This window comes from Malus domestica, chromosome 01, assembly GCF_042453785.1.
Source record: "Malus domestica chromosome 01, GDT2T_hap1".
Classification (NCBI taxonomy): Eukaryota; Viridiplantae; Streptophyta; class Magnoliopsida; order Rosales; family Rosaceae; genus Malus; species Malus domestica.
In genome coordinates this window covers 17,613,592-17,630,061 of record NC_091661.1, presented here as the reverse complement: position 1 = coordinate 17,630,061, position 16,470 = coordinate 17,613,592, and the positions used below count along the sequence as shown (strand labels likewise).

General features: G+C 43.3%; 2 protein-coding genes across 3 annotated transcripts; both read left to right on the top strand.

Moving 5' to 3' along the window:
- Positions 1-2,197: 2,197 nt before the first annotated feature.
- On the top strand, positions 2,198-6,014 carry LOC103408918 (sphingoid long-chain bases kinase 2, mitochondrial-like). 2 transcript variants are annotated; one of them, XM_008347823.4, is made up of 12 exons: positions 2,198-2,565; positions 2,655-2,731; positions 3,273-3,326; positions 3,426-3,485; positions 3,805-3,882; positions 4,049-4,095; positions 4,189-4,229; positions 4,356-4,440; positions 4,538-4,652; positions 4,755-4,877; positions 4,998-5,098; positions 5,342-6,014. In XM_008347823.4, the coding sequence occupies exons 1-12, from the start codon at positions 2,367-2,369 to the stop codon at positions 5,469-5,471; spliced, it is 1,110 nt and encodes a 369-aa protein (XP_008346045.2). In that variant the 5' UTR covers positions 2,198-2,366; the 3' UTR covers positions 5,472-6,014. The 2 variants fall into 2 exon arrangements, with proteins under 2 accessions (XP_008346045.2, XP_008345985.2); XM_008347763.4 differs by having other exon boundaries at positions 4,995-5,098.
- Positions 6,015-6,198: 184 nt separating this feature from the next.
- LOC103408736 (uncharacterized) lies at positions 6,199-8,058 on the top strand. Its single transcript, XM_008347593.4, has 5 exons — positions 6,199-6,683; positions 6,807-6,961; positions 7,158-7,224; positions 7,461-7,512; positions 7,594-8,058. The coding sequence occupies exons 1-5, from the start codon at positions 6,317-6,319 to the stop codon at positions 7,685-7,687; spliced, it is 735 nt and encodes a 244-aa protein (XP_008345815.2). The 5' UTR covers positions 6,199-6,316; the 3' UTR covers positions 7,688-8,058.
- Positions 8,059-16,470: the final 8,412 nt, after the last annotated feature.

The following is a 16,470-nucleotide window of genomic DNA, read 5'->3' as shown; positions in this document are numbered from 1 at the left end:
GAATCTACGATCTTACTAGATTCATCGCATTTGCAGGTGATGAATGAGCCGTCGGATGAGACAGCGAAGAGACCGCCGGAGTAGAACTGCTGCAGAGATGGCACGCATCGGTAGTTCTTCTTCAAAGGTAGAGACTGGGGGCTGCGGCTGTTGGAACATGAGGATGATGTGGCAGTTTGTGGGAGTGATGGGTTTTCGCCACGTAGAGACTGGAGAGCCTCCAGGGTCCGACGGCTGGAGTTTGTTGTAGCCCATTTCTCTTTAAGTGCAGAACTTGCTTTTCGATTCTGAAACCATACTTCCACTTGGTGTGGGCGAAGATTCAACTGTTTAGCCAAAACAAGTTTTTGCTTAGGATTAAGAGTGTTGTGCTCTTTGAAGCTCTCTTCAAGAAAAGCCGATTGACTTTTAGAGAGCCTGAGTTTCTTCCGAGCTGACCCGTTCTCCTCGTCATCACTTGCTTTGTCGACGTCAACATCAAAATCTCTCTTGCTCAATCTTCCTCCATTTCTCATTCCAAAATCCATCTGAAACGATGAAACCGTGCTATTCAAAGATGACAGCTGAGCCGCCACATCTTCGGCCTCCTTAGCCGAGGCCAACACTCCCGGCATACGGTTCACATCCAAACCTATTCCCGGTCCATCTGATGAACCGGCCGGATCAGACACATCCAGATTATTAGTAAGCCATGGAAAGCGAAGCTGAGAAGAAAAGTGGCTACGAGGAACTGGAGCAGAAGGCAAAAGATTAAGCTGAAGAGGTGGATCTGATGAAATCCTACTTCTTCTTCTCTCCTCCTGATCATAAACTTCATAGGTGCTCTTTCTATTACTCTCATCCGATCTTACAGCACCGAAAGCAGCAGTCCCCATGCCCATGCAAAACCTTATATCCATGTTGCCGCCCATCTTTTAAGTTTTGTCGAGAAAAAGAGACGGCTTTGAAGCATCCCCTAAGCTCAGAGCTAGCTCCATTTTTAGTTGTGGCTGAATAATATTTGGTGGAAAGGGAAACGATGAGAGGGGCATAAAAAGAAGCCAAAGGGTAAAACACTAGCGGTAGTCTTCCAATCTAAAATCTTCTGTTTTTATTGTGTAAACTGTAAACACAGGGGGAGAGAGAGGAGTGAGAGAGAAGGAAGGAGAGAGAGATTGTGTCTCTGTGTGGGTTTTGCAGATCCACGGTAGAGCGTGGTGAGGTTTCACGGTGGGGAGATGAAAAAATGAAAGAGAACCGACATAGCTTTTCGTGTCGTTTCCCACAGACGACACTAAATGTTGATGCACAAAATCGGAGGGGTCTTGGAACAACGTAAATCCGATCGTGAATCTGCAAGAAGTAAAGAACACAAGATGTATCGTGGTTCACCCCGATGTTTGGGCTACGTCCACACTGATGTTGATTGTATTTCTCTGTATGAATGTATGGATTACAAGCGTGAGGGGGAGTCCCCCAAGAGAAAGAGAGGGTTTGAGAGAGCTCATATGTGAGGATGAGAGCTTTGAATATGAGAGCTTCTGTTTGGGGATGTGAGGCTTGAGGATTGTGAGGGTGAAGAGTCTCTTTTATGGACTAAGGGCTCCTCACTTATTACATATTTGCTCATTCATTTATTACATAATTACACTTGAGTCCCCCGAGTATTTATACGAGGTCTAAATACGGAGGCCCTAAGTATGGTACAAACAATTATTATCAAAGATTAAAAGTTTAAAATATCCCTAAATCCTAATCAAATTTATCGATGAAGAAATAAACAGGTGTCATCTACCAACAAACTAGATAATGACGTTGATTCCCATCAGAATAATTTTGTCACATGTTTTGTATCATTGCCAACCCTCGACGAAGCTTCACTTTAATCGTCAGGCCATTGATACGATTGCTTAAAAATCAAGCTACAGAAAGGAGTATTTTTTATAAAAAAAAATTCAACATTCTATCTGCTGGAATAATTGATTAAATTATTACATTGATTATGCTCAATTAGTTTTGAATGATGTGGGGTTCCAACTTCCGTATATGTTTAGGTAAACGACTTATAAATTTCAAGAAAAAAAAAGTTCACGAGCCAAAGTAGAATCAACTTTAAATGAAATAAAATACCGAATTTTGAGTTAGAAAAAACAAAATAAAATTAAAATGAAATTTTAAGGAGCGTAATTAAGAATAAGCATAATAAATAATTCCGTTTGGTTGGAAGAGATTCGAGAAACGCATTGTTCTAAATTCTAATCGGCTTGATTATAAAGCGTAGCACAAACTACAATTTTCCCACCATAAATTAAAACCCTGATCTTCTCTGCAGAGTTAGGCAAATCAGGATAAACCACAAAACCAAAACCAAAGCTTTGAAAGAAAAGATGGGCACTAATCTGATAGCATTCGGAGGCGGTGGAGGAATAGCAGTAGGCGGAGGAGTGAGAGTTTCAATGGCGACACCGTGGGCTGTGAGAGCAGAACTCCCCAAAGCTCCTGACCTGTGCGTTGACCGCTCCATTCTGGGAAGTGGGTCTTCCTCGTCTGGCCGTCATGACCTCGTTTTCGTCGTCAATCCTAGCAGTCTCTCTCTCTCTCTCTCTCTCTCTCTCTCTCTCTCTCTCTGTGTTTTTATGAGATTTGTGGATTATTGAAATGGGAAATCGGAGCAGGTGCGAATGGGAGGACAGGGAAGGAGTGGAAGAAGCTGCTTCCATATCTAAGGTCTCGCCTTGGTGCTGATTGCAACGTGAGTTTCTTACCAATTTTCCTTTCTTTGGTTTCCTACCATTTGTTTATTTTTTCCAATTTTCCTTCTAACTAATTCCATGGAGGTTGATGATTCGTACCCATTAATTTTATGTTAATTTTGGGTTTACATGCATTGCTTGTATTAATTTGCATTAATTTATCTTGCTTGGCAAGAAAAATGGAAATCCTATGTTATCTTAGATCATAGGTTTTTTTGGGTCAAAATCTTAGATCATATGTGTATATCCATGAAACTCATGCCCTGGGAATCATTTTCAATGTTTGTCCCAAGTGCTGTGCGGTTTGAAATTTCTTCGCTTTTTGCTTCAATCTTTGGGTCTTGCTGGTACACCACAAGTTTTAACCAATCACTTTACCAATACTATTCACCACACTTGTGTGTATTTTGTAAATTTGTAGAACTGCTAAATGCATCTTAACTTTAGAGGCTTGCAGCGGATTTGGTGATCGTATGTGTGTGTTTGTGTTTCGCTCGTTTATTTGAGCTTATCTAATTCACTTGTTTATGTTATGGGCAGATATGTGAATCTTTAACATCAGGCCCGTCTCATGCAATTGACATAACGAGGGAGGTGGGATTTGGTGCTTCTATTATTTGAGCCTGACATGAATCCAGTTTCTCTAATGGAAGATTGATTTAATATGGCTTCTACAATTCTTATGGTTTGCAGGCTATACGTGAGGGAGCTGATGCTGTAATCGCAGTGGGAGGAGATGGAACTCTGCATGAGGTGAAATTTTCTCTAAGATCATAATTTCCATTGAAAGATGGTGTCATTTAGAGTCAATCACATTTTACCTCCTTCCCTGGGTCCTTCATATTCTGCAATTGACTTTTGCTGATAAGGTTTTTTTACCGTTTACCTTCTTTATGATGAGGCATTTTGTCTGTTGCGGAGATAGTTAAATAAATTACAATTATTAACCCTTGTATTTAAAAAGTTTATATGAAAGTGTCTGATATTAATAACCTGCAATATTGAGCAGTGTTGCTAATTTAATAGTAATTGATAATAGTCTCACTCGTCTGCATTGGCTTATGATAAACAGGTTGTTAATGGATTCTTTTGGGCAGGAAAAACTGTTACTAATTATGATAGGGATGCCACCCATTCAACTGCACTTGGTGTAAGTGATTACTATGAGAGTCTAATAATCTCAGTTTCAAATTGGTTATTGTTCTATATAAAGCTAACTTCAGTGATTGCGTATGACGAGTTGATCCCTTAACTGCCTGGTTTGGATGTTTTGGATTTTTGAAGGGAAGATATAATTTATTTTGTGCTTTTTACAGCTCATTCCTTTGGGGACTGGATCCGATTTTGCCAGAACATTTGGCTGGTTAGCTCATGTGTTTCCAGTCAGTGATCATTTTATGTCAGTTTTCTATGTATACACTTGTTTTAGATTGTTGACTGTCTGTTGTTTTATCAGGAAAAATGATCCCCATGAAGCCATTGACCGTATAGCCAAAGGTTATCTCTCTCTCTCTCTTGATTGCTTAGGTAGTTAGGCGTAGTTAATTTGTTCTTTTTATTGTAAATTTTTGTTCGCTTTCTGTTTTGCACTTAGTTGGTCATTTATAATATTGTCTTCTGCAGGGCAGAGATCACAGATTGATGTTGGTGTTATTAGTGGAGAAGATGGAGAACCTCATTACTTTGCTAATGTTGCTGACATTCATTTGTAAGGTTAACTTAGAAATTTTGACAAATTAACATCAAGAAAGGCAGATGTCGATCTTAGTAAGTCATATTGCCATTTTTTTGGGGATATGTTGCAGGAGTGCAAAAGCAGGATTCTATGCTTCTAGTTATAAGAGATTTGGAAACTTGTGCTACGTTATTGGTTCATTAAAAGCTTTTGTTGGGCACTGTAATCAGGACCTTAAAATTAAGGTCAATATTTGTAATATTGAGCACTAATAGTCTGTACGTCACACGCATGCAATTTCCCCTCTTGTACCTTTTGTTTTGCTTAATAGAATGTTTTTTGTTTAGGTCAATGAAGGGGAGTGGGAAGTATACTCTCAAGTAACTGCCGTTTGTGTTGGAAATGCAAAATACTTTGGTGGTGGTATGAAAATTACACCAAATGCTGACCCTCGCAGCGGCAATTTTGAGGTTTCTGCACTTAACCTTCCTAACTATTTGCAATAATTTTTTTTTGCTTTAAAAAGAAACTTTATACATTGCAGTGTCTTTGCCAGTACATTTGATCTTTGTTATAAACTTTCTTAGCAGGTTGTGATCCTTCAAGACTTCAAGTGGTATGACTTTATTCTGAAGCTACATAAGCTCTACAATGGGATGCATCTAACAATGAAAAATGTATCTTCAAGAAGGTAGGCCTTACTAGGTCGAGTTGCATTACATTACACAATAACTTACTCCTCCTGTTTATGTCTCTCTCTCTCTCTCTCTCTCTCTCTCTCTCTCTCTCTCACTGCTTGTTTCATCACATCAGCATGCATAACGTGAGGAATCAAATGCTTTGAATTGGTTGCCCAAGAGTTAATTCATCTGCAGCTATTACATGTAGCAATTTGTCTTTGGATCCCATTTATGTATGTTTGTTCTTTTTGCAGCGTGCATTCTATTGAGGTGGAAGACATTTCAGGCAGTGGCAGCATTTATGTTCAATCTGACGGCGAACGTATAGGATTCCTGCCTAGGAAGTTTTGTATATTACCTTCTGCAATCGAAATGATATGCTGAAGTGAACTGTGGAACTTGTACCAGGTGCCTTATCGAAGAAATTGAAGAGTGTGCAGATGAAGCAAGCTATGCATCAGTTCAGCTGCTGGAAAGAAAATGAACCGGAAGGTTTTTTCTCATCAAATAATCAATCAGACAGAGAGTACAGCTTTATTTATACATACAAGCGACTAACATAACTGAAGCTCGCAAATTGTAATAGAATCGCAGCTCGTAAACTGATCACGCACTTCTAACTATTCTTGCAATCTCCAGCATAGTCAAACCGAAGCAGCTGAATCCGATCCAGTGTATGCTGGTGTGTTGTATAATCTTCCGTTTTCCAGCTTTGCTAGTTTTCCTGTATGTTTTCCAGCTTTGATTGCATCGACTTGTTTGGTAATTGTAAAATAGCAAAGCCTCAAAGGAGACTGAATCTTAGGTGCTGCCACCTTTTGTGCCTATCTCTCTCGTCATCTGATGTGTCACATGAGGAGAAAGATGGGCACGATGGAGTATACACCCGGTGCTAAGTTTTGTTTCAAGTACAGTAAATTTTCAGAAGTGGTGTTGCTTTGAAATTTTAATTATTAAATCGAATTAAGATATTAAGCAGACAATAAGCCGTTTAAAAAGTTATAACCAATTATTATGGGTTCATTAACTTCATTTTCTCTCTTATTCTGATTTAATAAAAAATTTATAACCGGCTTTATTTGTTCGTATTTCTTTTTTTCTAAATTATTTATGGCCGCCATTCACTGAGGTCTTTAGATAATAAGCGACTTCTGTACAAACTTCACAGAACTCAAATATAAACCACCAATTCTTTCTCTCTCTCTCTCTCCTCTCTCTCTCTCTCTAAAATGGCGCATAGTTTCTCCTACGCTTCCATTCCTCAGGGCCTCACCGCCCAACCCCAACACCAACACCACCTCAGTTTCCCGCCAAACCCTCCTCACAACGTCTACAGATTTCGTTGCAGAGCAGAAAACCGAACAACTAACTCCCCAACCGACAAAGAATCTCAACCTCAAAACGCACTGCTTAAGGTGGCCTGGTACAGCTCCGAGCTTCTTGGAATTGCCACGTCGTTTTTTCGGCCACCGTCTGCTTCCGAACCTCCTCCTGGTCCCGCCCTCGAGCTTGGAAGAGACGGGTCGGGAGCGGTTGATCGTGCGGTGGTAGTTAAATCCATCAAAGAAGACTTTGAGAGATCATACTTTGTCACAGGTTTTCTCAGAGCCCAGTTGGATTTCATTGGCCTCTCTCTTTCTTTCTCTTGTGTGTTTCTTAATGTTGGGTTCGTTGATCCGAATCCGATAACCCGCTAACTTAACAACGTTTGGTTGCCAGGGAACCTTAGGCTTGATGCATATGAGGAGGATTGTGAGTTTGCTGATCCAGCAACTTCGTTCAGAGGCCTGCAGCGTTTCAAGAGGAACTGCACAAATTTTGGATCACTTTTAGTCAAGTCAAATATGAAGCTCATGAAGTGGGAAGATTTTGAGGTAATTCACATCACCGTATACAAATTCCGCGTTAAAACGCTTTGTATGTTAGAAAAACTTGTAAGTGTTTTTGAATTATAAAATCATATTCAGTAATATCGAGGAAGTCCTTGATGCTTTCAGTAAAAACGTTTACGAGCACAAGTGTTTTCTATAAATCTATGATTAAATTTTAATTAATTATTTGGTCACACAGAATAAAGGAATTGGTCACTGGAGATTTAGTTGTATCTTGACATTCCCTTGGAGGCCCATTCTATCTGGTATGCTTTTAGCTTCAAGCCTATTGAGCTCTAAAATCCTCATAACTTGTCCACATAACAAAACCTTTCGTTTAACTAGTTTCTCCTTCTTTTTCATTAAGTTAGTTTCAATTAGCTGCATCATCACCTGGAGACACCAATCCACTCACGTTATGAATTTGTCTCCCGCTCGTATTATAACACGTGAAACAGTAACACCACCTCTATTAGTATTTGACTGTTGAGCAATGTTGCAGCGAGTGGATACACAGAGTATTACTTTGATGAAGTGTCAGGAAAAGTGTGCAGGTAACTTAAACAATGTAACTTTTTTCTATCTTTCCAACATTGTGACAGATAATTGAAGTGAATGTTTATGGAAATTTTCAGGCATGTAGAGCACTGGAATGTTCCTAAAATGGTTCTACTGAAGCAAATTCTAAAGCCGAGTCGTAGGTTTTGGCCTAAGAAATCAGGTGGTTGAAGGTGATTAGTATTGCTAATTGTGGAAAATTACGATTACATTGAATCATACTCCAAACATGGAAAGGGAGGTCATGACTGACAAGCTATGGCCAATTTCTCAAAATTATGATCAGCACTTTGATGGTTTATGTGCTGGTAACTTAATTTTAAGGATAACTGCACGCATATTAAAAAATCGATAGCTGTATCCTTGGTTCGACAGCCTTCATCGAACTACAAGCATGTGAGTGGGAGCGAAATCTATCTGAGATTGCATGACAAGAGTGTACTTTGTATGATTCACTCATTTAATAAAGTTATACACAATTATGTTTGTATTCGTCAACAATATCATAAATTACTTGTATGAAATGAGTTCATTACTATTAATGTGGCGTCTATTTAATACTCATTGTTTTAAAAATCCTCACCTAGCGCCGCCTAGGAGCTAGGTGGCTGGCAACCTCCTAAGCATTCACCCATATCCATCTAGGCATCCATTTTGATCGTGACTCTCACTTAACAAAAAAATATACTTTCATTTTGCATTTTTTTAACTAAATTGTAAGAGACTTGTTGAATACTTAGATAAACACACATTATAGGCTTATTCCTCATGTTTTCATTATGTTCTAATATTTTATACTCAATATGCCATTCTATTTTGCAATTATGTATTTTTTTACTATTAGCACACTTATTTATACGATATATAATATATTTACTTAAATCCACCTAGCCCCCGCCTAAGTGTTAGACCTCAACCCACCATTCGACTAGCGCCCAACGTCTTTTAGAACCTTACTAATACTATAATGTCATGTGTAAGTTTCACTCTAGATGTGTTGACCCTAAAAACTACCAAGCCTACGTGGCGTGCAGGCCGAGTAATCTAAGCTAACTACGTCCTTCGATGAATGCAGGGCGTGCCAACTCGTCGGCCGAGGAGTAAATTTGTTGATGTTGCGTTGGGTGCGCGGCTGACTTCTGCATCTTACGATTGCGACCGAGGAAGGAACACGTCTCGGCCTCTTGGGTTCTCAAACTTGAAGACAAGGCTACTATTCTTACGAATTTCACGAATCGTCGTCGTCGGATTCGGTCACAGTGATGTTATTCGTCAAAGTAAACTCACGCCGAATCGACACCAAAGTGTAAGGGCACAAATACTTAAAGCGAATATAAGTCTTAATAGTGAATGTGGTTCGGTTGTCTGAATGCCGAACTCCAAATCCCACTTGAGAGTATCCAATCATAAAATAACTCAGCGTGCAATGCGCCGAGCTCAGTAAACTGTAACACCTCACTTCGCCGAGAAGGCTAATGAGATGACCTCAATCAATAAGGATTCGAAAATCCTTCTCGACCGAGACTTGGATAGGTAACCAACCATCATCGCCGCAGTGCTGTTGATGCCAACGGAAGATGCTGCGAGACCGGCTGATTCTACGGCGACAAAGCTATCTATGCCGACTTAAGATATCACTGGTTGCTTTCACAATGCTGTTGGTGCCAACGAAAGATGTGTCAGCGAAAAGAGAAAATAAAAATCTCAAAGTTGTTGAGAGAGTTTGCGCAGGGCAGTTGTGTGTTGAATTGGAGGAGCATTGAATGATGTACAGCTTCCTCTATTTATAGCACCGGATACCTTCAAGGTCGAGTTAAAACTTTACCCGGATTAGGATTTCTTCTCCTGATCAAACACCAACTCGACCAGTCCTATTTTCACTATAATTGTGAACCTAGTCTTTTATTAAGCCGGATTCACTTCCGGGTTATTAATCTTACCGAGACTCCTCATTGCACCAGGATTCGACTCGTCTTGTAGCATGACTTAACCGACCCAGGTTTGGAAGCCCACGACCTAACCGATCCAGAACTAAACGATCCCTGATAACCCTGTCGTAAGGCCTTTTGGGCCGAGAATAATTCTATACTCGGCCCAAACTGATATTTTGGGCCCAAACATTGCCCCCTCGCTTTTGAGGTTCTCGGCCTGAATCCTCTGGTCGTGCTCTGACCTTGAAGAAGCGAAATTAACGCGCAAAATCCAAATACTCTATTTCCAAGGCACATTTATTGAGGACGATTGCACGATCTTCATCCTGCTAACCAATACACCACGTGGCATCCTTTTATACGGCTAATCCCTAATAATGACGTTTAAAGTGTGCGGTTCCCTGAACCGTCATACCATCATGACCTTGTTCCTGAACACAACCATGCCACCTCGATCTGTGAACCATTCAGCATCGTGCAGACGCCCAAAACGTCTTTCACCATAAATCTCACTGCCATACGCCATCGTTCATCCCCCGAAACACGAAACCCTCGGTCTTCTCAACTGGATTTTCTAAATGTTCATAATGATTAGCGAATTTCTCGGTCAATTTTGCCCTTCATTTTGAATTTCGAACGATTGCCCTTCCTTCCATCGTTCTATAAATACCGAAATTCTCTCATTTGTATTTTACGCTTTCAAATTTTCTGAAATTCTTGCCATCGCTCTCTGGTGCACTCTTTCCTTCCGGATCTTCGTCTTCAAATCTCCCAACCTAGAAAAACTCATTTCGTCTCGCATTCTTTTAATCCCCTTACAATGGCTTCCTTTATCTCCAAGCTTTCCAAGGATTGCGACCAATGTCAGAAAATTATTGATCAAAGTTCGATCAAAACCATACGGTTCGAAAGTGACATGAGCACCCCTTATCAAATCTTGGGTCATCTATTTAAAGCGGCAGTACCATCAACCATCACTGGGCTTCTCCAGAAGCACTGCTTGTCACCCTTGCTACAAGGGTTTGAATGGCCGAAGTGGGATGTGGCAAGGCCTCAAGGCTCTTGGCCCTTGACCATTACAACCTGGGCAGCCTGGGTCGTACGAATGAAAAAGCTCTTCGGCGAGCAATGGAAAGTCATCGGCATTTACGACGCCATTCACCTCTCGTCCATGGAGGTCAACCTGGATAAGGAGCTCCTCCTAGCGGCCTTATGCTTCTGGTGTTCGGCCACCAACACCATGGTCCTCCCTCTCGGCCCCATTGGCCCAACCATCCTTGATCTCACTGCCATCTTGGGGACTTCCCCGACTGGAATCCCAATTGACGCTGCCCTCTCTAGGTACCCGTCGAACCTTAACTTGAAGGCGCTCTTCGACAAACGGGCCATTGAGACGCTAAGCGGTGAAGGCCAAATACCCTCGAAAGAAGAGGTTCACAAGCTTCACAAGAACTTCTTCAACTATAACACCCTCTATCTCCATTTTGCCGGCCGAGGAGAAGAGGCTATGCGAGAAGGAGAACACGAGGCTTTCCTCTTCTATTGGTACAACAAATTTATCTGTTGTACCAAATCTAATAAGTGTCTGGTCGAGAATATGCCAGTGGTCGAAGCCCTAGCTAGTGGTCACACTCTAGCACTCAACCCGGCCATTCTTGCCCATCTCCTACGCTGCTTGGCCAAAACGACCCTAGATAAGGTCGATCCGTAGAAGAATGGTCCCCTTTGGGTCTTCCAACTCTGGCTGTAGGTTTACTTTGCTCATCTTCGGCCAACGATTGCCAATTTCTCGCCTAAGGAAACGCTCAACCCTCAGCTGGCTTTTCGGCCAATCCCCCCTCACCAAGCCGAAGAAGTGTTCAGATACTTTTTCACTCTTGATGACCTTTCTGATGATGAGTTCTTGATCTGTCGTCGTCGAGAATACCCTTCGTCGATCAGACTTCCTACATCAACGTGGGGTGCGAACGAAGATGCTGACCTTCGTCAATCCTGTGGGTCTTTCGTGCTTGCCCGCGACCTGCCTCTCGGCTGTGAGGGTCGCCGAGCGAGTTGGGAAGTGTATCATCTGAACTTCCTCGCTCGGCAGCTTGGCTACCTTCAAGGTTGCCCACCCCCCCTTCTCTCCTCACGGTCCGTCCTAAGCCGCGGACGCGAACCTGGCTCTTCAGAGAAGGAATGCAACGACGCCAAAAGAGAGTTCCAGGAGTGGTGCCAAAAATTTCATTTTCGCCCGGTCACGCCAGAACCTCTTTGCACTGACACTTTCGGTGATTGGTAGGAAAAGTATACTCAACAGTTTTTGGTGTTCCGGTCGAAACCGTTCTGAACAAAATCTTCGGTGATCGACATAAGAAGGCTCCTGCCCCCCAACCCCAAGGTAACAGTTTATTTCTACCTTTTTCCTTCAATTTTGAACTACTGATCGGCTTTGCTGATTTGCTTTTACTTTTCTAGGCAGTCGCCCATTGAAAAAGGTGGACGTGGTCGCTGCGGCTGCGACCGAGAAAAAATCGGTCGTTTCCAAAAGGGCTAAGACCGCTGTGCAGGCCGTGTTGAGCAAACGGCCTCGTCAAGAGGTCGAGCCGACCATCGAAGCTCCTCGGCCTGCCAAACAGGTCAAAAAGCTGGCGAAGAAAAAGGAACGGGAGATTCACGTTATCTCCAATCAAACTACGGGGGCGATGACTCCCAGTGTTTCCCCTTCTCCCCCCATCACCCAAGCTTTGGTTGAGAAACGGTCAATTCCAGCCGAAGAAACAGTCCAAGTAAGGCCTGTTTCTAAAGTCGGTAAACCAGTTGTTGTTCCACCGGTCGAGGCTGCACCCGTCCTGGAAGAGGGAGTTCTTGTGACCGAGGGAACTTATCCTGAAAATCCAAAACCCTCGACCTTCGTTCTGGAAGAGAGCGACGGGAGCGACGAGGTTCCACTGGCGAGTCGCTTTCGACCCCGCCGTCAACCTCCTCCTGTGTCCGAGGCGGTTGTCCAAGTCAGCCCTTCTACAGCTTACCGTGGCAAACAACCTGCCGGAGAGCCAGAAGTGGCGGTAGAAACGCCCGTTCATCCGCAGGACCAGGACCTCAATATTCCTCTGTATGAAGCCACTTCGGCCTTTGTAAGTACCCCCTACCGCCTTTCCTTGGTTATTTCTCTGCCATAGAACTCTAAACCAGGAAAATACTAAATGTCAAGTGCCTGTACACTCTTTTCATCGAACATTATATGCGCCGAAGGGTGTTATCTATATTTCTTGGCCGCCTCAGTGGCTGTCGAACGTAGATAACCTCTATCGGCCGCGTGAACTGAGAAGCAATCTAAGATATTGGGCTCGGCCATTAAGTTCTTTAGGTTCGAGCAACGATCCTGAAGACATGGCCGAAGTCTCCTCTCGGCAAGTTTAAAAAAAAACAAAACCTTCTTTCTACCTTTTTCGTGATTTCCTTGAGCTTAAACTGATTTTTGTGTGCAGGCTTCATGGGAAGTCAAGTTTAAAGCCCTTTTGTCCAGCACTACTGGAATGGTTGGTCCTTCGGCCACCACAACTGCAGCCGCTGATTCAACTGCTCTAGCTCGGTTGTAAGAGGTCTTATCTCTCTCGACGTCGCAAGTCCTTGAGCGCAAAGGTCTTGATTTGTTGGGTGCATGTCTAAACGACCTCGGAGCTGACGGTCAACTGAGCGCCGAGGCCATTGTTCAGGCATCATCCGCCTTGGAACGAGTTCGAGAAACCTTTAGTGTTTTCGAGAACGCTTTGAGGGCTGAACAAAATATGCAAGCTGCTACGGCTGTCCAAGAAACTCTCTGTCCGAAGATTGATGATTTAAAGGCAAAAATGGAGGCTTTGGCCGACCTCGACCGTCAAATGGCCAAATTGGCAAAATGAAGGTCGGTTATTGCTTTCGAGCTTGCGAAGGACTTCGAGTCGGGTGGCAAAGCTTGTTTAACCGAATATGCGACGAGCACAAAACGGGCCGAGCAGTTGAAAATGGACAAGAAGAACTGGCAGGCCGAGGTCATAATGGGTGAGGTGCAGTGGTTGGAGCTGAGGGCCCTTCTCGGCACTCTTTTTCCTTCTTCACCCTGAATTTATTTAAATATAAACTGATCGACCTACTCAATTTGTGTATTCTCTTATCAATCTTAATGAACTGAATTTCTATTCCTGCATTTCCCATGTGACCGGATAGTACTTCTTTAAAAACTTCCCATTGATGGGCAATTTGTGAACTAAACCAGTCCGGTCTCTAAGATGATATGCGCCTTTGCCGAGAACCTTATGTATGACGAAAGGCCCTTCCCAAGTTGGCGACCATTTGCCGAACCTAGGGTCTTTAATTCCTACGGGCAACACCATTTGCCAAATTAATTCTCCTTCGCCAAATGTTTTCTGTCGGACATTTTGATTGTACGCTCGCTCGACAATTAGTTTTTGTGCCACCAGCAAGTTATAAGCATCGAGTCGTGCTTCTTCTAAGTCTTCTAACTCCTGTCTCATGGACTGATTATATTTGGCGCTGAACAAACTACTTTGTTCAATTATTCGTAACGAATTTATGCTTAGCTCGACTGGTAACATTGCGTCGTGTCCGTAGGTTAGTGCATACGGGGTTATCCCAGTCGCCGATCGGAGCGATGTTCGATATGCCCATAAAGCCTCGTTTAACTTTAAATGCCACATGCCAGGCCTCTCTTTTATTATTTTCTCGAGAATGCCGATCAACACTTTGTTACTTGCCTCGGCCTGCACATTTGCTTGTGGATAATATGGTGTAGACTGTTCAAGCCGAATTTTCAAACTTGCCGTGTATTCTTTAAACCTCTCGATTGTAAAGATTGTGCCATTATCAGTTATAATCGTTTCTGGTACGCCGAATCTGGTCACAATGTGTTCTTCCACAAAGTCGTAAACTTCTTTAGACGTTAGCTCGGCATACGATTTTGCTTCGACCCACTTAGTGAAGTAATCGGTTGCTAACAGTATCCATGCGTGCTTGGCAGCCCCGGAAGATGGTGTGATTTTGCCGATTACGTCCATGACCCATCTTTTAAACGGCCATGGTTTAGTGACCGAATGTAATGACTCGGCCGGGACCCGTTGTATAGGACCATGAATCTGACACTGTATGCACCCTCGTGCGAACTCGATACAATCCTTTAATATTTTTGGCCAAAAATAACCGTGTCGTCGAAGCAATCACCGCATTTTACGTCCGGACTGATAAGCTCCGCAACCCCTTCATGGACTTCTGTGATTGCTTGAGCACTTTCTTAGGGGCCGAGGCATAGCAGTAATAGACCATCATCACCCTTTCGGTATAAATCGTTTTGGTACGTGACATAGTTTGTGGCGTGAACTCTTGTCTTGCGACTGTGTTTGCCATTGGGATTGTCAAGATACTGCATAATGGGCTTTCTCCAATCATCTAGTATTGCCTCGACGGCGCAAACATCTATAAGGTCTTGTCGGTCTAACAACGAAGGTAAGGACATGACTCTGGTGCGTATCACGTTGTCGCGTCGGAGGACTTACTGGTTAACCAGAGCCGGGTATAGCTGTCGTAACATGGGTATTTCTCGGCCTAGCTTGCCCCCCAAAAGTTGTGCACCGGAGGCGATTTGAGCCAATTCGTCTGCGTCGGTATTATGGACCTGAGAAATATGTTCAAATGTAATACCGTCGAAGGATTCGGCCAAATAGTTGGCGGCCATGTGGTAGGGTGCCAGGGTACAACTCATGCATCGAAAAGACCCATTAAGTTGGTTAATCACGAGTTCGGAGTCGTCGAGGATGAGGGCACGGGTTGCCCGCAAGTCATGAAGGATGCCAAGGCCGATAATAAGGGCTTCGTATTCGGCCTGATTATTTGTGCATTCAAAATCCAGCTTAAGCGAAAAATACTAACGATCGTGGTTTGGGCATTGAATGACAATTCCAACGCCAGCCGAGGATGAAGTACTTGAGCCGTCAAAGTACATCGTCCAGTAGTTATCGTGCGTTTCAACCATGCTGATTTCGACGTCGGTGCCCCCAAAACCATAGGGGGAAGGGTGTTAGCGAGGAAATCAGCCAGTGTCTGGCCTTTGACAGCTTTCTGGGGCACGTATTGCAAGCTAAACTCGGACAACGCCATTGTCCACTTCCCAATTCGGCCTTTTACGATTGGTCGGGTGAGCATGTAACGGATGACGTCGGTCTGGCAATGACTTGTGTGACCGATGGGAGCATGTAATGCCGAAGCTTGGAGGCGACGGAAAATACGGCGAGACAGAGTTTCTCGACGGCGGAATAATTGATCTCTGGTTGATTGAGATTTCGACTGAGGTAGAAAATAGCCTGATCTCGTCCGGCATCGTTGTCTTGCGCGAGGAGGCAGCCGATAGACTCTTTGGCCGCTGAGATATATATCTTGAGAGGCTTACCGCGCCAAGGTGGGACAAGGACAGGTGGTGTCGTGAGGGAGACTTTGATTTGCGTAAACGCCGCCTGATGCTCGTCTTTCCACTCAAATTTATCTGAGTCCTTAAGTTTCAAAAGCGTAGAGAATGCTTTCATTTTACCCGTCGAGTTAGCTATAAATCGACGGAGAAAATTTATCTTACCGAGTAAGGACTGTAGTTGTTTCTTCGTTGTCGGGGGTGGAGCATTGATGATTACGCATGCTTTATTTTCATCCACTTCAATCCCACAGTGATGCACGAGGAAGCCGAGAAAATTACCGGCCGACACACCGAAGGCATATTTGGCAGGATTCATTTTGAGGTTGTGTTGACGCATATGGAGGAAAGCCTGTCGGAGATCATCCAGATGTGTCTGCTGGCGTTTAGATTTAATGACAACATCGTCGATGTAGATTTCGACGATGGTTCCAATTAAATCATGAAATATGGTGTTCATTGCTCGTTGGTATGTGACGTCGGCGTTCTTGAGGCCGAATGGCATGACAACCCATTCGTAAATGCCGAGTGCCCTCGGGCAGCGAAAAGCAGTCTTGTGCACATCGGCTTCGGTAATGAAAATTTGG

Excerpts from the sequence above, each read along its gene's own strand:
- LOC103408918 (XM_008347763.4), top strand. The coding sequence starts at position 2,367 with ATGGGCACTAATCTGATAGCATTCGGAGGCGGTGGAGGAATAGCAGTA. Across the intron at positions 2,566-2,654 it reads TTTCGTCGTCAATCCTAGCA|GTGCGAATGGGAGGACAGGG; the intron begins GTCTCTCTCTCT and ends AAATCGGAGCAG. Across the intron at positions 4,230-4,355 it reads CATTGACCGTATAGCCAAAG|GGCAGAGATCACAGATTGAT; the intron begins GTTATCTCTCTC and ends TGTCTTCTGCAG.
- LOC103408736 (XM_008347593.4), top strand. The coding sequence starts at position 6,317 with ATGGCGCATAGTTTCTCCTACGCTTCCATTCCTCAGGGCCTCACCGCC. Across the intron at positions 7,225-7,460 it reads TTGGAGGCCCATTCTATCTG|CGAGTGGATACACAGAGTAT; the intron begins GTATGCTTTTAG and ends GCAATGTTGCAG. Across the intron at positions 7,513-7,593 it reads GTGTCAGGAAAAGTGTGCAG|GCATGTAGAGCACTGGAATG; the intron begins GTAACTTAAACA and ends GGAAATTTTCAG.